The following is a 27,927-nucleotide window of genomic DNA, read 5'->3' on the forward strand; positions in this document are numbered from 1 at the left end:
TCAACTTAAAATGCAAATATCTCGATAACTAAAAGTTTGCGGCGGCGATAATTAGATATTTTCTTAATCTGGAGCATCAGCCCTATCCATCCATACCACCTTTAACCCTGAAATCGTGAGATGGTATACTAAAGTTTCCCCAACGGATCGTTTCAGTGTGAAATTTTCGAGAAATGGAATATTAATGCAAATTTTCACGTCTTTCCATGCTGTGGTTCGGGCGTAATGCTCGGACAAACATAAAACGCGTTTCACTTTTATATATAAAATAAGTTTTGATGTACTTTGTACTACATTTATATACATGTACTGAATATCATAATTTTAAAACCTTTCATAAAACTGTTAAACTTCAAAATAATTTAGCAAAGTTTTCTTTAATTGTATTATTTCAAAATATGTAAACATATGCAACTAAACATATGTAACTTAATTTACAGTTTTAAATTTTTTAGTAATTTTTTATTGCTTTCTGTATAAGTGATCTTTCGATACATCGATGTTTTTATTCGATGCATTGCATAACAATGATGTCATGTTTCGATGCATCGATTCTGCTTAAACATCGATGTTTTTTTTTAATGAACATCTCTACCTCACATACTTATATTGGGGTTCGAACATTCGTTACCTGGGTATCCTCTGGGTAGCCAAGGAACATCCGTTTGAAGACGGGCTAAGGTGAGAAGGCAAAATATCCCCTCCACAGGGTTGTGCGCTGAGTGTGGGACACGTAAAAACGCCCCTAATGAATAGGAATAAAAAGTCTCGGAAGAGAAACCCCTCTTTTTAATAACGACCATTGTAAACGAATTAAGAATAACGATTTAAGGTCAGTCACCAGGAATGTCCCGTCCCTTATTTGAGAAGGTGTCGCTGCCCAGCTGGTTGATGTCCTCATTGGAGTAAAGGCTGACATCACCGCCGATGCCTTGTGGCATTTACTACGGTGGCAATATAAAGGATCGCAAATTCGGTGTGGGATTCGTGGTGGGAGAGAGACTCTGTCGCTGAGTACAATCATCTGTAGTGCGAGACTCCAGCATAGAAAAATTCACCAGATCGATCATGTTGCGATAGACGGAAGGCACGTCTACAGTGTCTCAGACGTGCGACATCGACTCATACCACTATCTTGTCGCAGCCAAGATACGCACCAGCCTCTGTGCAGTAAAAAACGCTCGTCAACAAACACAAGGAAGATTCGACGTCGAGAAGCTGCAATCACAACTGACAGCCGAACGATCTTCGACTCGACTTCCGCCCCTGCTCTCTGAGAGCACTCGTCAACATCTCGGTATAAGGGAACTGTGGGACGGCATTTCATTGTCCTTACGTACAGCTGCAACTGAAACCTTGGTTTTCGGAAAATGCAAAAGAGCAGCTGGTACGACGAGGAATGCTGTGTTGCAGCGTAGAGAAAACAGACTGCCTACCTCGCAACGTTTCAATCCTCCACATCACGTGCGGGATGGGATAGATACCGAGAGTTGAAGAAAGAAGAGAGACGCTTTTTCAGACAGAAAAGAAAGATGCTGAAATGCGTGAATTAAGAGCTTGACAAGCTGGCCGACAGGTGACTAATACAAGATTTGAAGACCGTAGCAACAATAATCAGTGCTACCTTACGTACATAACCAAAAGAAATAAAGAAAACAAATAATACCCCAATGACAGGAAATAAATAACACATTCGTTTTCTGCATAGAATTCCTGTCTGCATTGCTTCAATAAATTAACCCTCGGACCTACACCTGGGCGTCGAGTTCTTTCGCGTTGAACTCCTTTTTGCGTTGCCGGCCTTAAAAAAATAACCATGGTCGGACCAACACCTGTGAGTTCTCATTTTTTTTGCGTTGAACTCCTATTTTGCGTTGGCGGCTTTCGGCCGCATTTCAAAAAATAACCCTGGCCGATCTAACACCAGCATTTATCAAGATAATGAAAATCTGAAAGATTTTACATTACCTAACAGGCGATAATGAATTTTTTATTGACGGCATACTCTTTCTTTTTTCTTATTTTTATTCCAATACAAAATATAGTAACATTAATTTATTGCTTGTTTGCAAATTTAAAGTTTAATATGGAATTAAAGTTATTTTTGCACTATTTAATACAAAATAAATGGTTAGACACGAATTAGTGTAGTGTTAGTGGATATAAAAGTTAAAAATATAACTGTAAAATTTATTATAAATCGTAGATATTTTAAATTAGTTGCATTTTTTAACTTTTTGAACGTTAAATGCGAATATCTCAAAATCTATAAGTCAGCGGCAACCATATATATTCTTTATCTGGAAGACCTCTATCCTTATATACACATTTTAACAGTGAATTCGCGGGACGCGATTCTACAATTTCCTCCATATTTTGAAATGTTTCGTCTAAAAAAATTAGCATTATAAATTGAATATAAGTAAACTTAATATTAAAAATAATTAAGGTTTAGCCGGACTATTCATACCATCAGTAAATAGAAAATTGTTGTCAGCTTCAAATCGCCACCTTTTTATTTATTCTACACATTCAATGTGATCATTATAAATATTAATCGGTTACTTTTCCCGTTTTCAAATTTGGCTTTGATGCGGCTTGTATATTTCACCCCACACAGGATATTTTTCCGCTATGAATGTTCAAACTTAAAAAAATATTTTTCAGTATTTTTTAGACTTTTATTCCAGTTATGCGACCAAGAAAACGCTAAACGTTTAAGTATAATCGATCATATTACATTGTTCGAAATTTTTTTATATTATACACACATTTTCCAGCTTCTATTTCTATATTGCTTTAATTTTATCTCCAGCGTATACCTATGCAACGTTACATACGATTTTAAATAAACACTTAGAACAATGACAGAATTACACAAACTTTAGTACCGGCAAGTTACCTTAACACAAATTAATCATATTAAGATGAAAGCCTCTTAATGTTATATACATAAATAAAATTGCTAACTTTCGAAAATCTACTTCCACGAAGTGTATTAGTTTGTAACGGCGGTGAATAATGCTAATGAAACGGCCATACTTTAGTCAAACTTACAAGCCTTATGAGGCGACCCCACTCAGATAATACATATTAGTTATTAATAAAACCCAGAAAGCGGTCATAACGTAACGTAATATTAGCTGAATTCGTTGTTTTATATAAATAAGGGGAGGATGGAGGATGGAGTCATGTGTAGAAGTTCATGCAAGTGAGGAAAGTTCTCTGATCGCCATTCACTTGGAAGTGGCCAGAAACGATTCTTTTACATATGACTCAAGCAGCTCACGACTTCCGGTCTTTGACCAAGTATCCTCTGGGTAGCCTAAGAACATCCGTTCGAAGGTGAGCTAAAGTGAGAAGGCGAAACATCCCCTGCATAGGGTTGTGCGCTGGGTTTGGGACCCGCCACGTAAAAAGCCTACCCCAATGAAAAACGACAAACAGCCTCGGATGAGAAACCCCTCTTTTGATGACGACCATGGCAACGAAATAAGGATTACGATTTGAGGGCATACACCTGGAATGTCCGAGCCCTTAATTGGGAAGGTGCCGCTGCCCAGCGGGTTGATGTCCTCGTTAGAGTGAAGGCTGACATCACCGCCGTCCACGAAATGCGTTCGACGGGACAAGGACTGAGGCGAGAAGGTCCTTGTGGCAATTTAAAGGAGCGCAAGTCTGGTGTGTAGATTCGTGGTGGGAGAGAGACTCCGTCGCAGAGTACTATCATTAACTCCGGTGGATGAACATTTAGCCACAATCCGCGTCAAAGCGATGTTCTTTAACATATCGCTGATTTGCGACCAAGCCCCGACGGAAGAGAAGGAATGGGACCAAAGATGCCTTCTATGAGCGCTTGGAACGCACCTATGAGAGCTGTCCCGGCCACGATGTCAAAATCGTGATTGGCGACTTTAAGGCCAGGGTGGCCGAAGAAGGTAACTTTGGCGCAACAGTCGGTAAATTCAACCTCCACGATTAAACATCTTAATATGGGTTGTCTGATCGACTTCGCCGGGGCCCGAAATATGGTTATCTGCAGTACTAAATTCCAGCACAAGAAAATACATCAAGCCACCTGGCTGTCTCCGGAACGAAAAGCCACCAACCAGATCGATCATGTTGTGATAGACGGAAGACACGTCTCCAGTGTTTTAGATGTGCGTAAGCTCCGAGGTCCCTACATCGACTCGGACCATTATCTTGTTGCAGCTAAGACTCGCGCATGCCTCTGTGCAGCCAAAAACACTCGTAAACAAACACAAGGAAGGTTCGACGTCGAGAAGCTGCAATCAGAACAGACAACCGAACGATTTTCTACTCGGTTTGCAGTCCTGCTCTCTGAGAGCACTAGTCAACAGCTCGGTATAAGGGAACTGTGGGACGGCATTTCAAGACCCTTACGTGCGGCTTCAACTGAAACTATTGGTTTTTGGAAAATGCAAAAGAACAGCTGGTACGACGAGGAGTGCCGCGTCGCAGCGGAAAGAAAACACACTGCCTACCTCGCAACGTTACGATCGATCACAACACGTGCGTGATGGGATAGATACCGAGAGCTGAAGTGGGAAGCGAAACGCATTTGCAGACAGAAATAGAAAAAGGCCGAAATGCGTGAGTATGAAGAGATTGATAAGCTGGCCGACAGGGTTAATGCTCGCACATTCTACGAAAAAATGCTGCCGCTTACAGAAGGTTTCAAGACCGGAGCATACTCTTGTAAAACCCCCAAAGGTGATCTAGTCACCGATGCCCAGAGCATAATTAAATTATTGAGGGAACACTTCTCCAGCCTGCTGAATGGCAGTGAATGTATAACGCCAGAAGAAGGCGAACCTGATTCCCCAATCGATGACGATGGAGCAGACGTTCCATTGCCCGACCATGAAGAAGTTCGAATTGCAATCACTCGTCTGAAGAACAGAAAAGTGACGGAAGCTAATGGATTGCCAGCCGAGTTATTCAAACACGTCGGCGAAGAGCTGATAAGGAGCATGCATAAGCTTCTTTGTAAAATATGGTCGGACGAAAGCATGACCAACGATTGCAACTTGATTGTGCTCTGCCGAATCCACAAAAAGGGATTCCCCACAATCTGTGTTAACAACCATGGGATAAGCCTCCTCAACATCGCGTATAAGGTTCTATCGAGCCTATTGTGAGAAAGATTTAAGCCCACCGTCAACAAACTAATTGAACCTTAACAGTGTGGCTTTAGACCTGGCAAATTAACAACGACCAGATATTCGCCAAATCTTTGAAAAGACCCGTGAAAGGAGAATCGACACACATCACCTCTTCGTCCATTTCAAAGCTGCTTTCGACAGCACGAAAAGGAGCTGCCTTTATGCCGCGATGTCTGAATTTGGTATTCCCGCAAAACTAATACGGCTCTGTAAACTGACGTTGGGCTACACCAAAAGCTTTGTCAGGATCGGGAAGGACCTCTCCGAGCCGTTCTATACCAAACGAGTTTTCAGACAAGGTGACCCTCTATTGTGCGATTTCTTCAATCTGCTGCTGGAGAAAATAATACGAGCTGCAGATCTTAATCGAGCAGGTACAATCTTTTATAAGAGTGTACAGCTGCTGGCGTATGCCGATGATATTGATATTATTAACACTCGCGCCGGTGGTTCTGCTTTCTCCAGACTGGGCAAGGAAGCAAACTAAATGGGTCTGGCAGTGAACGAAGGCAAGACAAATATCTTCTGTCATCAAACAAACAGTCGTCGCACTCGCGACTTGGCTCTCGCGTCACTGTTGACAGTGATAAATTTGAAGTTGTAGATAATTTCGCCTATCTTGGAAAACAGTGTAAACACCATCAACAATGTCAGCCTGAAAATCCAACGCAGGATATCTCTTGCCAAAAGGTGCTACTTCGGACTAAGTAGGCAATTGAAAAGTTAAGTCCTCTCTCGACGAACAAAAACCAAACTCTAAAAGTCGCTCATAATTCCCGTCCTGCTATATGGTGCAGAGGCTTGGACGATGACGTCAACTGATGAGTCGGCGTTGAGTGTTTTCGAGAGAAAAGATCTGCAAAAGATTTATGGTCTTTTGCGCGTTGGCCACGGCGAATATCGCATTCGATGGATTGATGAGCTGTACGAGATATACGAGGACATTGACATAGTTCAGCGAATAAAAAGACATCGGCTACGCTGGCTAGGTCATGTTGTCTGAATGGACGAAAACACTCCAGCTCTGAAAGTATTCGACGCAGTTCCTGCGGGGGGAAGCAGAGGAAGACCTCCATTGCGTAGGAAGGACCTGGCCTCGCTTGAACATCCAATTGGCGCAACGTAGCGAAAAGAAGAAACGACTGGCGCGCTGTTGTTAAGTCGGCTATAATCGCGTAAACGGTATCTACGCCAGTAAAGATGAAGAAGAGATAAATAAGAAATTAAGCGAAATACGGATACAAGTTAATGAAAATCATAAAATTCAATAGGTTTTGTATACAAATAAATAGTTATCCTGAATTTGTCGTTTTATTAAATACGATGGCATAAAATGGGTATGTACGGTAAGACAAGCTCCTCCAGATCAAGAAAATAGGCACGATTGCGATTCTGTTAGCGCCGCAATTTGAGGGTATGGACGGAAAGAAGAGGTCCTCAGGATTAAAAAATGTGTGCCCACACATACATGTATACCCTCCTCAGACATAGTTTTCGAGATATGTGTGTTCAAAGTTTAACAATTTTACATGCAATTCGGTTTTACAGTTGGTTTGTTAACATGACATGACAAATACCAGTGTTGCCACACATTGTGTTTTGATAAAATAATCAAAAATTTTTTCGTTTAACATTATTTAATAAATAAAGATAAAAAAACGATCAGGGTTATATGTACGAGGGTCTAACTCCAGGGTAGTTCTTTTGTGTCGAGCTACTGGTAGTCTTCGGCTGCGCTTCAAAAATATAACCCTGGTCGGTCCAACACCGGGTGTTCATAGTTCTTTTGTGTCCAACTACTTTCTGCGCTGGCGGCCTTCGGCAGCGCTTCAACATAAATAACCCTGATGTGTTCATTACCGGGGTGTTCATAGTTCTTTTGTGTCGGACTACTTTCTGCACTGGCGGTATTTACTAAGTATTGTATAATAATTTTTTTCTTTATTTTTTAAATAATATATAACCCATGTGCATGAAATAAGAGTTCGTTTTGAACCATTGTCGCTTTATATCTCTAAAGATGAAACAGAAAAAATTTTCATTATTTTTTCAGGACACAAAGTATGGCAACACTATTTGTCATAAATGTAAACACACAAATCTCTTGAAAGTGTGAATGTGCAAAGTAGTTTTTAAAGTATATTTATTTTCTTAAAAAAGAAACAATAAGTGTAAATTTTGGATATATTTCACTGTGTACAGTGTAATTAAAATTGTATTAATTGAAAATGTGTGAAAAGTGGGTTAAACATTATGGGTATTATCTTCCTCTAGCAAACCTTTGCATGAATTGCAGAATTTTTCACTTGGTGCAACGGCACAATAACAAACACAGGCAGAAAATTATTTGCAGTGGATGAAAAATATGTCAGACCAAAACCCATTTATTGCATCAGCCAAAGAAGAGCAGGCGCCATGCTCACATGATTTCACCTCAAATGATGCTCTTTCGGTATTAAAGAATTTTCTTTATTCACCTAACATGATTTTCGTTACATTTGAAATTGACTTATGTATATGATCTTATGATTCTGCAACACGGCCTTCCTGACCTGCGCGCATCCTCGCGTGTCATGCTTCTCAATATAACTTAACATAAGAGTAATCTAGTAATGTGTAGTATTATTAGTATTTTATTTATTTTACAAGCTGACCCCGCAGCCATCGTCCTGCGTGAAATTATGTGTTTTGAAATGAAAAGAAAGTTAAATGTATCATTTAATTTTTTTTTCAACGTAACACAGCTTGATAAACAAAATTTTTTGGTTTCAGTTCAGGTGTACAGAAAAGAAGGTTTTCCAACTCGTGACCACGCCACGGTCGTGTATTGTATTCGATAGGTGCGTCACAATCAGTCGGGTTCCAATACACAGTTTCGGGGCATGATGAGTGCGAAACATAATAACGGCCGATCCTACTTTGAAACGCAAATGATGCGGTGGCATACCAAGCCTGTTCAAAGAACTTAGAAATACCACTAGATAATTCACGGCGTCGTCTTCATTGTCAAGACGATCGATCGATTTGTATGAGCGCAAGTCTCCCGGAATTTGACTAAGATTCTTCCAGTTTAAGTCAGCAACATCGGTATTTTTGGCAGCTAACATTGCGCGTGCACTTAAGGAATCGTAGTTACGATAATTTGGCCAATGTCCGAACATTTGTGATTAGTTCATCTTTCGTGAATTGATAAAGGGAAGATGGAATTGATATCGAACCACCGGAAGTATCAACCGAAATTCTACCATTTCCAATTTTTAGCGAAGTTTAACCGCGTACATTAATCAATAGCAAGCGAAGGTAGAAGCAATCGTCGTTTTTCGGGTGGATTGTGTAAATTCGTCCTAATGCATTAGCTGAGAACACATCTGGATGTCAATCTTAATTTTGTTGCTGGCCATGTTTCCACTGGCTGTACTGTATTCTTTGGGTTGAAATACACTCTTTGGCCATTCTCCAAATTAACTGCGAGACGCACAACAGTCGGAAAACGTTCATGAATTGCAAAAGTAAATTTCCGACAAAGCGCTTTATTGCAGTTCACGTATCGATCGTATCGTTCAAGACCAATAATCGCCATGTTGCTTCCTTTGGTGACGTACTTACAAACGTATTTAATCGATTTCATCAACCTGCAATATTAAATATTGGTATGAGTTTTGAATGTGAATTAGACAATAATGGTGAATATAGTACGATCCATATGTTGTCAACTTCGATATTAACTCTTGTAAGTTGATTGCTGAATGTTCTGTTATCTGGTGAGCGACGCCGATAGAGTTCATATCCATCATTTCCAGTTTGTGTTTCCGAAAGAAAAGCACTTGGATAGTGTTTCATGCATTTATTGTCAGACATACAAACGGAAAAAATAAACCATATTGGTTTCCACCACTTCGTACAATACTGGATCTTTCTCTACATCAAGAATTTCCGCAGAAACGATTTCATCAATTTGATCTGGTGTAACCATCATCAAAAGAAGAATGCGGAAAACCTCGCTTTTGCCACTTAACAAAGTACATCTAGCATCTAACAGCACCACATATACGTTGCTTCAAGATATAGTCAATCAAACATCGTAACTGTTGTTTGAAAAGTCATGCTGTGACATCGTGACGATCGCTTGCTGATTGACCGCGATCAATAATTCCGCACGTTTGTCACCGCATCCTGGAAGTACTTCTTGTCTTGCCTCGCCTTGGGCTGACATACCGAAATGAATGATTCAAATAATTTACAAATCAAAATGATGAAAAACAAAACAAACAAAAATTTAAAAAAAATTTTACTTGTTGGAATTATTAAATTTTCCGTCTTTTCTTCATGAAAAGTATAAGGTATTTTTATTTCTAAACTTTCCTTGATCTACAACGAACAACCTCTGAAAATTTCATCAAGATTGGTTCAGCCGTTCTCTTAGCGTTACTTACAAACAAACATTCATTCGTTTTTATGGGAAAAAGAAAAGGGCTGTTTTTAGGGGTTTTCCGGCAATTATTCGAATTTTTCTCTCCGTAAAAACCATCCTTGAACCTCAACAAACATTAAAAAAAAATTATCAAATTTGGTTCAGTCGTATGAAAGTTATGAGCGTACATACAGTTTGGCGATTCATTTTTATTTACTATATATAGATTACATTTTAATTTAACATTTTATGTTTTGTTTATTTCTATCTGACATCAATTAAACATTGCCTTCCAATATAAATCGAAAATTTTTAGTACATTGTATTACAATGGCGTCCCTTGCCTCAACTTTTTTTTTATCAAACATATCTCTTGCCACACCACTTCTCTTGTTTTTTCTTCGTACCATAACTCTCTCTCTACATTTCTTCATCACTTTACTTACATTTACTTTACATACTCAGGCTCTTGCTGCACACACTGCAACGCTCCCACGCACACTCAATTCGAGTCTATGGTACCTTATATTTTGCACTGCCTAACACCCTCTAAGTCGATATCTTCTTCTTATACCATTGGCATCATGTCCATTGGTCTTGCCTCAATAACTCTAACGGAATAATTTTTGTAACTCTATTGGCCCTGCAATTCATAGCCAACTGCACCTCTTTTAAAGCATATTGCCACGATCGCTTACTAGTCTCAACTGCTGTCAACATTGCCTTCATGGTACTCATAACGCGCTCTATCTGTCCATTCGCACGGCTGGCACCAATCGCTATCAGGTGTAAGTCAATTTTTTGTCAACCAGTGTCTCCAGTTCTCAGTGGACTGACACATGAGTGTCGTCAAATTTTCCACCCTAAAACTAACACCGAGTGTAGTTTTAAGTTTTTCCCTTGCACTTATAAAGCGCGGGCAATAAAAGAAAACATGATCAGAGTCTTCACAGCACTCTGAACACGACGGACAATTCGGACTAATGTCGTGCTGGAATCTGTACAGATAGCTTCTAAAGCATCCATGTCCTCTTAGTATTTGGGTTAGGTGGAAATCCAGGTCCCCATGTTGTCTGTCGATCCAGGAACGGATATCCGGTATGAGTCTGTAGGTCAACCGCCCTTTGAGTGAAGTTTGCCACCGCTGCTTTTATACAGTTAAGCTTTTCAATCTCTCACTTCTTTTGGATCCTGTAGTTGGCTCTGATAATTTGTACACTCGCTCGTATTCGTCACCCTAGATGTCAATGGGCATCATACTGGCTATTACCTCAGCAGCATCGCTTGAAATTGTTCGGAAAGCACTGATAACTCTTAGTGCCGACAGCCTGTGTGCTGTGTTTAACGCACGCAGCTTTTATTTGCCATCATTCTTGATAAGGCATTCAGGATTTTGTTCGCTTTACCCGCAGTGTATTCTAGGTGGTCCTTAAATTTGAGCCTTGAGTCTACTATTACTCCCAAATATTTTAGGTGTGGCTGTGAATGAATCTGACACTCCCCTATGGTGAGAGAAATACTTTCCTCCACTTTTCTTGTACTTATGAGCAACACTTCAGTCTTCTGCTCCGCCAGTTCTAAACTCATTGAGGAGAACCATTGGCGCAAACCGTTTATGCACTCGTTGCATTTGCTCCGGAGGTCATCGAGGTGTTTAGCAACTGCTACCACAATAAGGTCGTCTGCGTATGCAACTAATTTAATAGCTTTCAGTTGGTGTCTCCTTAGTACCCCATCATACATTATGTTCCATAAAAGGGGGCCTTGTACCGAGCCTTGCGGTACTCCACTCGAGATAGAGTAGCTCTTGGTGCCTTCATCTGTATTGAATAAAAGTCGCCTGTTTTCAAAATAACTTATGACAATTTCCATAAGATATTGAGGAGCGCACATGTCGTACAGAGCCTTGATTATGTTTGCCCATTTGCAGAGTTGAAGGCATCCAGGGTGATCAGCGCACAATATTTTTTTGTTCCGCCTTTCCATCGCTTGCCACTTACTGCGGTATCAACGACATCGTATAAAGCGTCAATGACAGACCTCTTTTTCATAAAGCTGTATTGTCTTTCTGATAATCCGCCGGCTTTCTGAATTACTAACTCCAAGCGGTTTCTTACTATGCTTTCATATACTTTGCCAATAGTGTCAAGCATGCACAGAGGTCGATATGATGAAGGTTCATCCGGAGGCTTTTTTGGTTTAGGGAGTAGAACCAAACGCTGGACTTTCCATGGGTCGGGAAATATTCCTTCTTTTAAGCGGGCATTATACATTTCTGCGAATAATTTTGGTTTCAAAGTCATGGCTTCCTTTAATGCTCTGTGTGGTATACCATCTAATCCAGGCGCTTTGCTGCTTTTAATTTTTTCGGTTATGGCCAATATTTCTTCTTCACTAACTAGCAGTGGTGGCTCTACGACTTCGGTTCGGGGCTTAGCATAAGAAATAGTGTGGTGTTTTGGGAACAAGGTTTCCACGATATTTCTCATAACAGATGCGCTTTTGGGTTGATGTGCCTTATTTTTAAATTTAGATATACGGATTTTGTATGCTGTTCCCCAGGAGTCTTCGTTTGCTTCCTCACAGAGTTTTTCAAAATACTTCTTTTTACTGCAGCCAATGGCTGATTTTAGAAGTTTCTTCTGACTTTTAAATATTTGTCTGAGACTGCTTTCATTTTCTTCCGGTTGATTTCGTTGTAGGCGGCGTCTAGCTGAATGGCAGAGCTTTCTAAGTCCAGCTATTTCTTTATTCCACCAAAACGCTGGCTTCCGGTTGTTGTGGTGGACTGTACTACGCATGGTTGCGTCGCATGCTGGGAACAGTTCTTTTCGCACTGAGGATACCAAGTGCATGGCATCTTCTCCTTGTATATTTGCTGAACTCCAGACCACCTCAAAAAGTTCGGCATCAAAATCGTTTTGTTTGCAGTTTCGTTTTTGGCATGTGCTCCTGCTGCGGCGTTCCGTTCCTCCGGCATAAGAGACTTCAGCAATAACAGCCATGTGATCACTATATGTAAATATGTCCGTCACCGCCCGCCTGCTAAGAGCGTCGTTGGCGAACATGAGGTCGATTATAGAGCCTTTGTTTCAAGATCGTAAGATTCGTTTGGCCGAGGAATTCAAGTATCAGACGCGCACGATGGCTTGTGCGCCTACTACCCCAAGCGGTCGACCACGCATTGAAGTCACCTGCGATTATAATTGGCGATTTGTCTTTGGTTTCTAGAGCAAGTTCCAGGAGGAAGTCTTCAAAATCTTTAATTGATGCACTGGGTGGAGCATAGCAACTAACAAAGTATATGCCTCGTATATTTGCCCATGTGAAAAAATTATGACCTCCGGAGCGAGACATAAATGGTTGTCCTTTACGTGACCATATTGCAGCCTTGCCAGATATGTCTGTAGTCCAGGTGCTTTCCGAACGCTGAGAGTATTGTTCGCTTAGAAAGGCGACATCAATGTTTTTTTCAAATACTGTCTGTTTTAGTAGCTCTTGTGCTGCTACGCAATGATTTAGGTTTAATTGTATTATCCTCATTTCCCTAACGATTTCGCCATTTCGAGATACCGAGTGTGCTCCTTTGCAAAGCATGCAGCTTGGATTGTTAGTACATGACTTCGCTACATGTCCACCGGCTCCACAACGTGCACATAAACACGACCTGTCCACGGGGTTGGAACATTTGTGTGCCATGTGCCCCAGATGGAAACACCTGAAGGGGAATAGGGGACTGTTCCCGGAGGCGTCATACAGTCCACCCGATCCTTATTTTGCCTACCTTGAGCGTAGTCTTGGCATCCTGGGCGCGCAGGCATAAAACAGCTTTTTGAGTACCGCTTCGGGTCTTTCGCATACTCTTAACGTTTATTTTTCCCAGATTTTTTATTCCACACTCTTTTTGAATGGCTTCGCAAACCTCTTCTGGAGAAGTTATTTCATCCAAATCCTTGCAAATAGTCATAACGTTGTGGGTTTTGGGCTGTATCACAGCCATTTCACCGACCACTCCTTCTAAGGCACTTTGGAACGCTTCGGCTCTCTTATCCGCTTGGTTTTTCAGCTCTAATAGCAGGTCTCCTTCCAACGTTTTTCTTATGTACGTGACGCTTGAGCCCAATTCCTTTAAGCCACTGTCACCTTTTATTTTCAGGAGAATATCCGCGTATGATGCTCCATCCTTTTTCGTAAGTATGATGGCTTCTGGCCTCGATCTAATTTTCTTTTCGAGTGGTCTTCGCTTTTTAACAACGTCCACCCAAGCTTCGCCTGCGCTGGGTCTAACCGTTGTATTTGCTTAAATCAATTTCGCTGCCTCGCTGTAGGTGGGCTGCTCCATTTTATTTGTATTTTTCGGCTTCTAAGAGTGAGGTAGAAAGCCTATTGTCTCACGCATCCTTTTCGGGGTATTTACCTCCTTAGCCATTGGGGAAACCTGGGATGCTTTCCCTACCATAGTTCTTTTAGGTAGGTTTCTGCTTCTCTCAGCCTTAGCGTGTAGCGCCACTATGTTGCTTACTAGGTCGCGCATAGCCTGGTTTATGTGCCTTTGGCTAGCCATCATGTTCTCCAGTTCTTTTATTTTACTACCCAACTGGTTAAAGTTTTGGGTAGTTTCGCTACTTGCATTTTTTCGGAGAGCTTGCCTCCTTCAATTATGTGGTTGGCATTTTCGCATTCTCTTTTTGATCCAGCAGTGGTGGATAGCTCACTTTTTCCATTAGGAGGCGTTCTCATAATTCTTGAGTTCCTTCTAAATGGATTCTCCGGGGTGCATCCACTACTATTCTCAGAGGCCATACCTCAATGAGAAAGTAGTTGGAAGCTATTGACAATAAGTATGTTCAGTCACTGCCCCTAAAATATTGCTTATATTTTTTGTGGTTGGCAATGCCAAAACCAAAGGGAATATGAAAAAGGAGAAACAAAAAGGAGAACAGCTGAATGATCAAAACAAAAACGGCAATGCAAAAATATTGGCACGCGTTTTGTTAGGATTGCTGTTTTCAGGGGAAAAATAATATGTTTTGAATAAAAAAAAACACAAAATATATGCGGGTAAGTGCAAATGAATTTTAATTCAAAAATACAAATTGTACCTATCTTAACTTGCAGATTTAGTGTCCGTTTAGTTCTTTTAGCTTTCGAAAAGTCTCAGCAAAGAAATTGCTAACTATTGGTGTGAAAAACTAGGAATTCCTGACAAAACCCCAGGACCGCACCAAAAAAACAACCACTTCACTTGAATTTTCAACGCAATTGTAGGTATGGGGTGGAGTTCCCGAAGTTGACTTTGAAAGCTTGCATGTGATGCAATTTTCAACACATTTTCGGATGTATTTAAACATATTCGGAAACCAATACTGCGTATTACCTTATCTAACGTTTACTCCTATTCTAAGTGCATTATGGCCTCATGTACATGATTTATCACCGATCGGTATTACCGGCAGGCATCGGCTTCGTCCGTTTCTTTGTATCACCCTATACAACATGCTTGATCGCATTTCATATGTTTTAGCGTCTTCATGTTCGTTATTTTGCAACTTTGTTACTAAGTCCAAAATATCTGCGTCTAGCGAGTAGCCAGTTATCTGTAATATCTGGCATGCATATGCATACCACAGTTATTTTGGTTGTTTTAGTAGGCTTGACAATTGAGAGCGGATTGCGCGAAAGGAAATCTACATGTGCCATACTATTTCCTTTTCTATATTCTGCCTCAAACTCAAAGGATTGAAAATATGCCCACCACCGATGGACCCTTGGCGTCAACTCTTGTTTGTGATGACTAGTTTTGAGTGAATTACAATCCGTAAATACAACAAATGGACGACCATGTAAATAATGGCGAAAGTGTTTGTACACAGCCAACGTCTCCAGTTCCCGTAGTACACTTGCTAAAATACTCTATGACTCTTGTTTTACCGTTTACCTTGTGCATTAATATTGCACCATAGCCATCTAACGTCAGTGTGGAGTTCAATTGGTTGCTGTGGGTCATAAATAATGAGAACCGAATCACTAACCAATGCCGCTATTATTTCTTGGCGCACCTGCTCATGCTTCTCTTGCCACTCAATGTTGCTGTTTTTTGAATACAAGGGTTTCATTAATTCAGAAAATCGAGGAACAAATCGTCGAAAGTAGGAAGACAAGCCAATAAACTCTTTCAGTTTCGTAATCGTCTGTGGAAATGGCAATGCGGCTAATGCCTGAATTTTTCGCGGTTTTGGTCTTATGTCACCATTTTCAATTTTATAACCTAAATATTCAACGCTTGACTGCAAGAAAGAAAACTTATTTATATTTTAAGAAAACCCGGCATTGGACAACCTTTGCAGTACCTCCTTAAGCCTATTAAATACCTCCTTTTAGTGCTAGCAACAATTGAAACATCGTCAATGTAAAAAATCGCATACGCCACTTCGCCCAAGGCTCGCATGAAACACAGATGAAGCGTTCTTCAAACCAAAGGGCAAGGCTGTAAATTTATATTGGCCTTCAGTTGTAACGAATGCTGTGCGTTCTATTGAGTCGGGATGGATTGGTACCTGGTAAAAGCCACTCGCCATATCAAGACTTGTAAAATACTTGCTACCACGCAGTCTATCAGTTGGGCAACGGAAATTTATCAGGGACCGTATTGGCATTTAATTCACAATAATCGATACATAAACGATCTCTGCCATCTTTTTTTTAAACAGTAATACTATGTTCGGACCGACATTGAAAACATTTTGAAAACACATTTGTATGTTGTGGAACGTAAGTCGTTCGGACCGACAATTTGTGTTTTCGCTGAGTTTTCACTGACAGCTCACAAATTTATTTGTTTGTTTACATTTGAGCAACGAGAATGGTAAGTTTTGAAATCCTTAATATTTGCTTATAATTATTACTAAAGATCGTGTTTTTTAGAATTCTGAGAAAAAGATGTTAATTGCGAAAGCATTGGCTTTAAGAAGCCAAATAAATATCCTGCCCATCGACAATTATTCAAGAGAACTCTTGAAATGTCTTACTACTCAGCACCATGCCTTGGCAAAAAAGATAGCCGAGTTAAAGAAACAATATCTAATCGTATTAGATTTAATAAAGGACAAAAGTGTGTATATGTTCCTATTGGTGCAAAAGCTTTCAATTATATATTATTAATTCCAGCAACGTAAGAATCAGTTTTGGGAACACGATTGCCAACGAAACGGATCTGCTTTTTTTAAAGAGAACTTTCGCATGAACCGAAGTTCCTTTGATAAATTATGTGACACCCTCCGCCCGTTACAAAAAATGGATACAAATTACCGAAAAGCTATTCCTATCGAGAAAAGAGTGGCTATAACATTATTTGCTTTAGGGTCATCTGCAGAGTATCGTAGTATCGCCAACATGTTCGGTGTAGGAAAATCTGCGGTTTGCGAAATTTTACTGGAATTTTGCACCGAAATCTGAAGATTACTGCAGCCATCCTCTTTTAAAATGTTGCCTCTAAACAGAGAAAAATTTCAGGCGTAAATGTGCAGTATTCATTATTGGGGATTCGGCTTTTCGATTTAGCAAACAACTAATGAAACCGTATCCATTTAGCGTAAATCAAAATAATGGTGAGAAGGTATTCAACTACGCTCTTTCGAAAACACGTAGAGTTGTCGAAAATGCTTTTGGACACCTCAAGGCCCACTTTCGCCGCATCGGAAAAGGAATTGACAACTCTGTACGGAATGCCAACTCCATAATAAAAGCATGTTGCGTCCTTCACAATTTTTTAAATTATAACAACGACACGCTAAACACTAAATGGTTACGCGCTTTGGAAGAGTTGGAGACTAGACGCCAGAATCCGTGTGATATTTCATATGCATCTGACGACCCAATTAATGGAGAAATGATTCGGACAGCACTTTGTACATATTTTGGTAAGTACATGTACATATTGTATCACAATATCTACATTTTACACAATTACATATACATTAAATCTAAGATAAAGTTGTACACACCAAACAAAATTCAATTTTATATATCAACGTTAAACATATATTATTAAACAGAAAATACTTATATTCATTAATTTTTTTATTTATTTAGAAATTGAAGTAATCGTTCATTTGTTTCTTTAGAATCTTTTATATATTGTTCCATCATTTCGGTTTTTTTATTATCATTTTCAACCATTTTTTTTGTTAAGTCCTTAATTTCTTTGCTGGTTTCAATGGATTGCTGACTAGCTTTCTCGAGCTGTTTTTCAATTTGTTCAAATTTTTTTGCTCTGAAAATGATTCCTTCTTTTATTAATAGCATCACTCGGCTCGGGAGACGGTACTGGTAGCGAAGAAGTATCGCTTGGCGACATCGGCATAGATGAGGGCGATGGTAGGCAAACCGGCGATGACAATGGAGATGCAGCAACGAATGTAGAAGACGAAGCCGTTTCCACCGAAATTTAGAGTGGTTCGGAGTTAGTAGAACCTTTTTAAAAATGTATATATGTATGTAAATATAAATAATAAATTGAATTACAAAACAAATGTTTCTTACTTTTAAAACTTTCCTCCACTAAGCTCTCGGCGTTGTAGCTGACGTACGGCAACAGTACGGCTCTCATGTTATCATAAAGTGGCCACTGCGAGGGAGAACCGCCAGTTCACTCGACTGCTGTCTTCTCTTTCCTGTAAAACAAGATATATATGTAAAAACTCTATTTTTTCTTAATTTTATTTAATTACATACCTATATCTCTGTGAAATTTCGATTTTATTTTACTCGCCGTGAAATGCACACCTTGTTGCTGCATCTCCATTGCCATTTCCTCCACTATGTGGTTGTTTTTCCTAGGACCGCGAAAAGCACTTATTTTGCTCTGCCACAATTCAATTAGTAGGGCTTCTGCCCTATCACTCCAACAATTTCTTTTCTTATATTTTTGTTTTCCATTTTTGAAATTAATATCAATTGACAGCTGTATTTTTATATGGAATGTGAACAAATATCAAGTGACAATTTAGGGCCGGCAAAATATGTCTTCCAAAAAAATCGATTAAACTAGAGCAGGCACCGATTATAATGAGTGGAATGTAAGTTTTCAAGAAGTTTTCAGCGAAAACTGTGTTTTCGTTTGACAGATTTTACATGGACGAAAACACAAGCTTTCGTGCGAAAACCAGTTTTTCCCACGAAAACATGTTTTCGTTGTCGGTCCGAACATAATATAACATTGGACTTGCGAAAGGGGAACAGTTTGGACGTATGACTTTAGCTACCAGAAGTTCTTGTATTTTACCTCTCACTAATAATTTTTCTTCTACGCTTAACTTGTATTGACAATATTAATTTTGAAAATTTCGTGAAACAAAATCTCAATTGAAAGCTCAAATACCTTTACAGTAGCAAGAATTTGCATTGAACATGTTACTGAACCCTCACCTACCCCGCTTATAAGTACAGTATTATTCATCCTCTTGCCCATGAACTTATTAGCTAGTTTTTCTTTTAATAGGGAACACTCTGTCCCTGAATCATAAAAGTATGGAACGGACTCAATTAGTAAGTACATGATCCCCTTTGGATCGACGATGCTGCACACATCCACTCGCTTTTCATACGTATTGCGTTTGCTTGACGACGAAGCTGCCGTACATTTGGTTGCAATATGGCCTAGCTGGCCGCACTTGTATGGTTGACACATCTCTCTTCGATGTGGTGTTGCTGTGAGTCGAGTTGAATTTTGGGTCACTATCGTCTCTAGATTTTCTGCTTCGACATTCTGCCATCTTATAGCCAGGTTTGCCGCAAGAGTGACACTTTCCTTACCACGACGTTCTCTGCTTCTTCCGTTCTGGGGCACTGGTACAGTCTGATGTCTCGCAGCCATTGCGCTTACCAAACGCATAGGCCCGCAATTGTTGATGCAGTTCACTTCGGGTTTTGATGTATGTCGAAAATAATAATCGCTGCAGCCCTTTGTCTATTTGCGCAGCATGCGCCAGCACGACCGATACAGCAATTCCTTCTTTACTCAAAATTTTCCATTTTGGCAATGCGCCGTTACATATCTACTGGCGTACACAGGCACACACTCACTTGGCCTTGGTATGCTGCTGAACATATTTAAAAATATAGCAGCTGGCGTCTCTACACCTTCATATTTTTGAATGAATAGTTCTCGGAATTAGTACCACTTTATTCCACTGTAGCAGGTCTGAGATATCCATTAAGATGCTCCTCCTTCCAATAAGTTACTTAGCGCCTTGACGAGAGCTCTACCATCCAACATGTTCCCTGCCATGATTATATCGACGGTTTTACACCAAGCAGTGGCATCTGCATTCCCAGTATCGGGAGAAAACTTTAGAAGCGTTACTTTGTTGCTGGGTTGCATCGCCATTCTGGGAAAAGTTTTGTTTTGCGCTTCAAAAAACGCACGCCACTGATCGTTTGATAAATTTTGTGGCGAGGCACATCCCACTTTTGATGGAGGAGAAAAGGTAATGGCACCGGAGATGATGGTGCATCTTCTTCTTCCATAATTTCCTTATTCACCAAAGCACAGCAAGTCGCCTGTCAACTTCTTTCGTCTGTGTTCTCAAAATAAGTGACGCCCAAGCCATTGCTCTCATTGCCCTAAGGGTGTCGCGAAATCTTACAAGGGGGGTCGCCAGCTGAAAGAAAAAGTCGAGGTTCTTACACAACGAAAACACAATTTTAATGAGAAAGATGTGCTTGTTTATTTTTCATTAGTTTATCAAATTGTCGTGTTATTTTTGAAACATTAATAATTAAATCATTTTCTAATTGCAGTCCATTTCTCTTTTTAGTTTTAATGTCTACCAATGAAGAAAATGTCAGTTCACACAAGTATGAAGTGGCGAATGGTTTTATTTTCATCCAAAATACGTCGACACTTTGCGAATAAAATTCCATTTTAAGCATGCCATCAGTAGCTAATTCTAGAAGACATTCTTTCATTTTTGTGTTGACATCAGCTAGATCTATTGATTTGTCCAAAAAGGGATTTAAAATCCATCTACGCCCATTGTCAGCTTCAGAGTGAAAGTCTGGAAAGTATGTCAAAAGTTTCTCTTGTAAATTATGCAAGCTTTGTATCATGCAAGGAATATGAGCCGATACTCCAAAACTTTGGTCTGATGCATTATCTTCAACAATCTTCTGAACACACGGAAAAGACTCAAACATTTTGTTTTGCAGAGAGGTCGACCACAAACGAAGTTTTGCGTGAAATGCTTTTACTTTATCTTTAGCTGTTAAAATATTTTCTTCTCTTCCCTGAAGGTTCTTGTTCCAATTGTTAAGGTGGCTAAAAAGATCTGCCAAAAATGCTAATTTCAAGAGCCAAATAGGGTCGGAAAAACGGTAAGCATATTCTGATTTTGCATCTTGTAAGAACATTAACAATTCAGCTCTCAGTTCCAGAACTCTTGTCAATACCTTTCCCTTGGATAGCCACCTGACCTCTGTGTGATAAAGGAGATTTTGATGAAGCGAGCCCATATTTTCACAAACGATTCTGAATAGCCGGGTTTGCAAAGCTTTACCTTTGATAGAATTCACAGTTTTTATTACCTCCTTGAGCACGTCATTTAAAGCGGAAGGTACTACCTTAGCAGCTAGAGCCTGTCGATGAAGAGAACAGTGTGTCCAGGATATGTTTGGTATTATCGATTTTAATTTTGCAATGAGTCCGCTATTTTTGCCAGTCATAGCTTTAGCGCCATCGCTACAAATAGCGATACATTTTTTCAATCAATATCGTAGTCGCAAGTGCTTTCTAAAAACATATAGACACTGGCCAGTAGTGTTTGCAAGAAGTGCTTTGCAAAATAAGATTTCTTACGTAATACTGTCATCTGCTTCAAAGCGCACAAATACTACAAACTGTGCACAGTCGGTAACATCTGTAGATTCATCGAACTGCAAAGCAAAATGTTGGCTATTCTTTAATTTTTCGACTACTTGTTCTTGAATATCCTTGGCCATATCGTTTATTCTGCGTGAAATAGTATTGTCAGAAAGTGGTATTTTTCTTAATTTGTTTGCCTCCTGCTTACTGACCATAATTTCAACCATATCGAGTGCCGCTGGCAAAATAAGATTTTCGGCAATTGTATGTGGTTCCCCTGCTTTAGCAACTCGATATGCGACTTTGTGGCTAGCTAATAATGTTGATTCGTTGACACTGGATGCCTCAAAATAAACCAAACAATATACAAATGAACAGTCAATAAAAATTAAGGACGCGGAACCTTTGCACACCGAAATTAAGTATAATCAAAAGTTGTATGCAAATAACAAAGAAATAAACACCAACAGTAAAAATATACTACAAAAAACTAAAAAACACGCTTTGACGATAACGTAAACTAAAAAATCAAAAATAATTGTTAATATGGAAAATAAATAAGTAAAAATAAAACCGAGGGGGGTTGCATCCGGAAGTGCAGGCAGAAGTGAAAACTTGAACTTATATTTTTATTGTGTTCTCTGTCTCACATACCCAAGAATATGAAGACATAAATATATGCATGCATCAGAGAGCTGCAACGGGTATATCATTTTCGTGCACACTCAAATGTCCATTCTGATTTTGTTTGATCAAACTTTTCAGTATGAATACATGTATTGATCGCTAGGAGATATGTTCAAAACGAACGAGCCTTTCGCGACACTCGAACCACAAGCATATCTGTTTGTTTTAATAGAGTGCCGAGTTGACACTCGTTTGTGAACGAGCTGAAACTCTAACCCGATCGTATTGAATGTGATCGAGTTACACACGATTGTGCACAAAATTTGACAATATGTATGTGTGTAATAGGCAGTCATGCTATTATTGCGTAGTGATTGTCAACGGTTAGTGGTTTTGTTTGTTTTGTTTACTTTTTATAATTCATAATGACAACAATAGAAAATTCGGTTTGTGAGAACATTTCCAATGGCACCTACACCTTGCCTGGTAGGCGCAAAGGCCGAAGTTTCGTCTGGAACGTTCTGTCGGAAATATTAAAGCCAGATGAAACTGTAGTAGAAGGTTTCGTGTACTGTCGCTCTTGTTTAAAAGTGTTAAAATATTGCAAAGGTCAGACATCTAATCTGGTTCGTCACCCATGCTGTAAGAAAATAAAAGAGGGTCAACAGTTAAAAACTGTCACAGCGTCAGATAAAAACGAGGCCATTGAAAGATGTACATCGTGGATTATTGAAGACTGCCGGCCATTTTCGGCAGTGCAAGGTTCTGGCTTCTCGAAACTGGTAAAATTCTTTATTAAGATCGGTGCAACTTATGGCGAGAACGTTGATGTAGAAAATTTGCTACCTAACGCAACAACAATTTCCCGCAAAGTCCAAAGGTACGCAAGTGAAAAAAAAGAACTTAAAGATGAAATAAATAGCATTGTGACCAGCGGTGGAGCTTCAGCTACAATCGACATGTGGACGGACAACTACGTAAAGCGGAACTTCTTAGGCGTCACCTTCCACTACCAAAAAGACCTAAAATTTTATGATATGGTGCTGGGTATGAAGTCCATGGATTTTCAGAGATCTACGGGTGATTATATCTTTAAGAAGCTTGATGATTTGTTTAAGGAATATGGAGTTCAGAATATGGACACAGTTAAATTTACTACTGACAGGGAAGTAATATGTTAAAAGCATTGCAAAAAATATACGCATAAACTGCAGCAGCCATCTATTTTCCAATGTTTTGGATAAGTCGTTCGCGGACACAAAGAGCTGACAGATGTCTTAGAGTCTTGCAAAAAAATTGTAAAATATTTTAAAAAAGCAAATTTACAGCATTTACTACCCACTTCATTGAAAGCCCAATGTCCAACTCGGTGGAATTCCCACTACGGAATGATCAAATCCATAATTGACAATTGGTTTGAAATTAAAAATGTTCTAATTGATAACGGAGAAAGCCAACGATTGCTACACGTTAATATACCGATTTTAAAAGTCTTGTTTGAATTGTGCAAGGATTTTGAAACCGTGTTCAAGAAATTACAACTTTGTAGTTCTCCATCGCTGTGTTATGTTTTTCCATCTATTTTAAAAATAAAAAATATTTGCGAACCGAATAGTGATGACATAGCTGCAATATCGTTGTTAAAAGCGAATATTAAACAAAAAATTGAGGAAGTATGGGTCGCCAATTTAAGTATATGGCATAAAGCTGCATGCTTTTTGTACCCGCCTGCTATAAACATGCAGCCAGATGACTTACATTGTATAAAGAATTTTTGCATTTCTCAAATTCAATATAATACACCAACTTCTACACAATCATCGTCTGTGTTATTGACGGAAAACGACTCCGTAAGCCCAACCACTCCCGTTTCTGCTTCGACATCACGTTTTTCTTTTAATGAAAGTGACTTAGAACAAAGTCATTCAAGTTTCCCAGCTACGAATTCCAATAAAAGCAATGATGCATTCTTTTTCTCAAATTTGCTTAAGCCATCTGTCTCAAATACCACAGAAAACCCTGAAGACGAAGTAGAAAGATATAGCAAGGAAGTAGTTGAGATGACTGAAGCTTTCAATTTGATGGAGTGGTGGCAAATAAATCAGAAGAAATACCCTCATTTATCAAAACTTGCATGTCAGATTCATTCAATGCCAGCTAGCAGTGCAGCGGCCGAGAGATCTTTTTCTTTAGCTGGCAACATAATATCAGAAAAAAGAAATAGACTGGGACCCGGATCGGTAGACAGCTTGTTGTTCTTAAATTCGTACTATAAAAACTATACTGATTAAAAATTATAAAACTTAACACGATCTCATATGTTTTTAACTAATAATATAATGTATTTCTATTATTTATTATTTTTTTCTTGAAATTTATGTTTTAAAAAAATCAAAATATTTAAGAAATATTTAAGTGCAATGAAATGTTTGTTTTTTATTTATAATGTGTTAATTAATAAATGAAATAAGTTTTGAGTGAATTCTATTCTTTAATTGAATTATTATTATTTAATATGTAATATGTACATACATACGTCTAATTCAACCAACGAAGCTAAGACAGAACGCGACATCCCGACGCCAACAAACATACATATGTGTGTACGTATGTTTATCTATTATTCTTTGGTCTTCGAGTGCCACTCGAGTGTGTTGATCACAATCAACACGTGCACGACACACCCGAAAATATAATATACACAAAATCCGAGTTTGCTGCTTGAACCCGAAGCCGCTCTCTGGTGGACACTCGCTTGTGATCGTTTTGAAGAGAGTATGATCAAACAGACTCGAACACACAGAAAGCAGCTGCCGGGTGTGCCACTTGATCGAACCCATTGCTGCCGAGTGTGGCGCTCGCTCGTGCTCGATTTTTAATGAGGGTGATCGAACAGGTTCGAACACACCCAATGCAGCTCTCTGGTATGCATGCCCATGATGATACTCCCAACCACAGCATTGTGATATTTTCATTCTTCAATTTTTGCTTTGAACCAGGCAATCGCAATGTATGCAAATATGTATACTTTTGTGTTTGCCGTCGGCATTTCCATACTGGCATGTAAACATAATTATGATATGAGTACAATTTTGTTTGAATGAATGAATAGTAATATTTATAGCCAATTTGGACTTGCATATTTAATAATTTTATTTGATTTTTACATAATATACTGTACTAATAAATATTTTTGTATTATGTTTCTTAGTAATAGAAATTGAATTTATCACAACAATTTATATCGTCTATCATATTTATCTTATTATCAAATCATGATTATATCACTTATCAATATATTACATGTGCGCGGATTGATGGACGTTCATATACATACATTCATTTATACTTATATGTACATATATTTGTATACACTTCCGAACAAATAATGCACAAGCATACAAACATACATATGCGTACACATGTGAATATGTCACCAAGAAAAAATTGAAACTTTGTTCTACAAAAATAATTGTCTCAAATAACAGAAGCATCAAAAGTCAATATGGCAGCCAAATTGGCGAAGAACAATTGTTGTAAATTTCACAATAAAAACGATTTCATTCATAAACGCAGGCGCAAATTCCACAAGCGACCTCGCTTCATTCATAAAAACAGACGCCGTAACATTTCCCCGAGCATGCCATTGCCAACAAGCGTCTTTTCGCGACGATGGCAAATGCTAAAAATCATAAATTGAACAACTTTCTGATGCTTCTTCACAGAAAGAAGTGAGAAAAGTGGCAACAACGCAGTTGTCGATTTATAATATTTACCTATTCTAAAATATTTTTCCGTGACTCGCAAAAATCTGCGTCAATATGTATTCACGCTCATACGTATACATACATACATATTTACGCACGTTCGTAGGCAAAGCTGTTACAGCGGCAAGGGAAGCGTTGACAATCGGCGGCCATTCGTTTATTTTTCTATCATCACACAAGTTGGATTTTCTATCATCACACAAGTGCTGTACACAATGAGCGCGACAGACTGCAAACGACATCTGTCAAATATTAGAATACACACGTTCTTAGGGACACAGCTATTGAGGCAGCTGCACAACTACATAACTGTGTCCATAAGAACGTGTGTATTTATATTGTCGCGCTCAATGTGTTCAGCACTTGACTCTTTGACAAAACGCCAGTTTCGGCCATTGGTTGACCGACAACGGAGATGCGAAAGATGCGTGCGACACCTGTTATTATGAATGTATGTACATATGTATGTTGCTTGCTTTCGTAAACATACAGACAAATGTGCCAAAGAAATAATTCATGTAGTACATATTATGTACATACTTATATGCCATAGAAATTCTATTGGTGCAAATATGGAAATGATAACGAAATAATGCGAATATGCATATTTCATGAAGCTCATCAATTTTCTTTGAAGAAATTATATATAAATATAACTTTTTTGAAATAATTAAAAAATTAAAAAATATAATTAAATTATTTTTACCAAATTTTTCACGATTTTGTAAAAAACTTAAAACTTTTATAATTTTTGCTGAAAAAAATGGTTCATATGATACAAGATAAATCACGCATATGTGACTCAGAGAATGCTTCTTTACATTCTTTGTGTGACTTTGTATATTTTTCTTCAAAGCATTTCTCTTTATTCATTCTCGCATGAATTCAGTCGTTTTACATACATATATTTCTGCCAGAGAACGTGCTCATTTCTGCGGAATAGCAGTGAGAATGGTGAATTCCTTCCAATCGAACATCATACAGAATTCAATTTGCACCTTCTCTATATCTTTATGTTCTCTGTCTGCACGAACGAATGCCCATGCAAAGAGCGCGAATAGTATACATATATTATAAGAATACACGCGGAGTATATCTGTGTAAAATCTCATCTGTGACGAGAATGGCTAAAAATGCTCACCCACAAAAGTGCCAAACGTGCCATAAGAAGTTTTCACTTCAAAAATAGTATTATTGTGAAAAAAGGGTGGAGCGCTTTTTAAGAGCTGATTTATAGTGCACCCCACGTTTTTTCATTATTTTCTTACTTACCTGAATTATAGTATTTTGCTGCTGACTAAGAGCTTTCAGCTTTCGTTCAAAGAAATCCCACGGCTTATAAGCTTCTTTTTGATGCTTGGTTGTGAGATGCCGCATAAGCTTTGACGGTTTCATACTCTCACGTGATAAAACATCGCCGCAAATTACACATTGAGGTTTATTATTTATGACTGTGAACCCGTATTTCAAATAACTGTCATCGTAATATCTATTTTTTTCGGATTCGATTCACCACCACCGCTATTGATACTCGTACCAGATGTTGAAGGCTGCGATCTTTTGAGAAATTTATCCATTTTATAAACGCGCAGAGCAAGCGAAAAAACAAAATAATGACGTCTGAACTCATCGGCGACTACGCTTAACTGAGTGATGAGAGTTGAAACAAAAGAACATTGCGGGTGGCGCGAGTTAATTTATTTACTCGTTATGAATAAAATAAATATAATTTTAAGTCAGCCAATGAGATTGGTACTGACTGAACCTTTATTCGTTTAATAATTCACAGTATACACATGTACTTAAGTATTGAATATATTAAACTTAAACTGTACCTTTACAAGTGGTATACAGAACTTGTTACTCGGCAGTCGATAATGATAAAGTAACTTCGAGGCTATTGTTCCAGTTGCTTATATATGCTATGCTTATCGCTGCTCATACTATTGAGATGCTAGTTGTTTACTAGTAAATAACTATTTGGGTTGTTATTGTTTGTTGTACTGATAGTGCGCTTCTATTGTTGTAAGATAAAGTTGTTTTGATGATTTTTCTTTAATGTTTACTGAAAGATAA

At 38.8% G+C, this 27,927-nt stretch overlaps 2 protein-coding genes across 6 annotated transcripts in view; both read right to left on the minus strand.

Annotated features, from left to right (window-relative positions):
• LOC120779691 (ephrin type-B receptor 1-B) overlaps window positions 1-3,016 on the minus strand; it is a 102,173-nt gene extending 99,157 nt beyond the window's left edge. Inside the window, exons 1-2 of one of the 4 annotated variants that reach the window (XM_040112048.1) lie at window positions 2,772-3,016; window positions 2,471-2,709 (exon numbers count right to left, since the gene is read on the minus strand). The gene's annotated coding sequence lies outside the window, so the exon portion shown is untranslated. Of the gene's footprint in view, window positions 1-2,470 lie in introns of all 4 variants that reach the window. The other 3 variants (XM_040112049.1, XM_040112052.1, XM_040112050.1) reach the window with 3 other exon arrangements.
• Window positions 3,017-20,354: 17,338 nt separating this feature from the next.
• On the minus strand, window positions 20,355-21,350 carry LOC120779689 (protein FAM200A-like). 2 transcript variants are annotated; one of them, XM_040112047.1, is made up of 3 exons: window positions 21,217-21,350; window positions 21,046-21,152; window positions 20,355-20,654 (listed from the first exon to the last, which is right to left on the minus strand). In XM_040112047.1, the coding sequence occupies exons 1-3, from the start codon at window positions 21,316-21,318 to the stop codon at window positions 20,642-20,644; spliced, it is 222 nt and encodes a 73-aa protein (XP_039967981.1). In that variant the 5' UTR covers window positions 21,319-21,350; the 3' UTR covers window positions 20,355-20,641. The 2 variants fall into 2 exon arrangements, with proteins under 2 accessions (XP_039967981.1, XP_039967980.1); XM_040112046.1 differs by having other exon boundaries at window positions 21,046-21,350.
• Window positions 21,351-27,927: the final 6,577 nt, after the last annotated feature.

Source organism: Bactrocera tryoni, unplaced genomic scaffold, assembly GCF_016617805.1.
Source record: "Bactrocera tryoni isolate S06 unplaced genomic scaffold, CSIRO_BtryS06_freeze2 scaffold_11, whole genome shotgun sequence".
In the NCBI taxonomy this organism is placed as follows: domain Eukaryota; kingdom Metazoa; phylum Arthropoda; class Insecta; order Diptera; family Tephritidae; genus Bactrocera; species Bactrocera tryoni.

What these genes read in the sequence shown, in the direction of transcription:
- LOC120779689 (XM_040112046.1), bottom strand. Translation starts at nt 21,318, where the DNA reads ATGACTGGCAAAAATAGCGGACTCATTGCAAAATTAAAATCGATAATA. An exon ending in GGTGGCTATCCAAGGGAAAG is followed by an intron (nt 20,655 to 21,045) that starts GTATTGACAAGA and finishes CATACTTTCCAG; the next exon opens with ACTTTCACTCTGAAGCTGAC.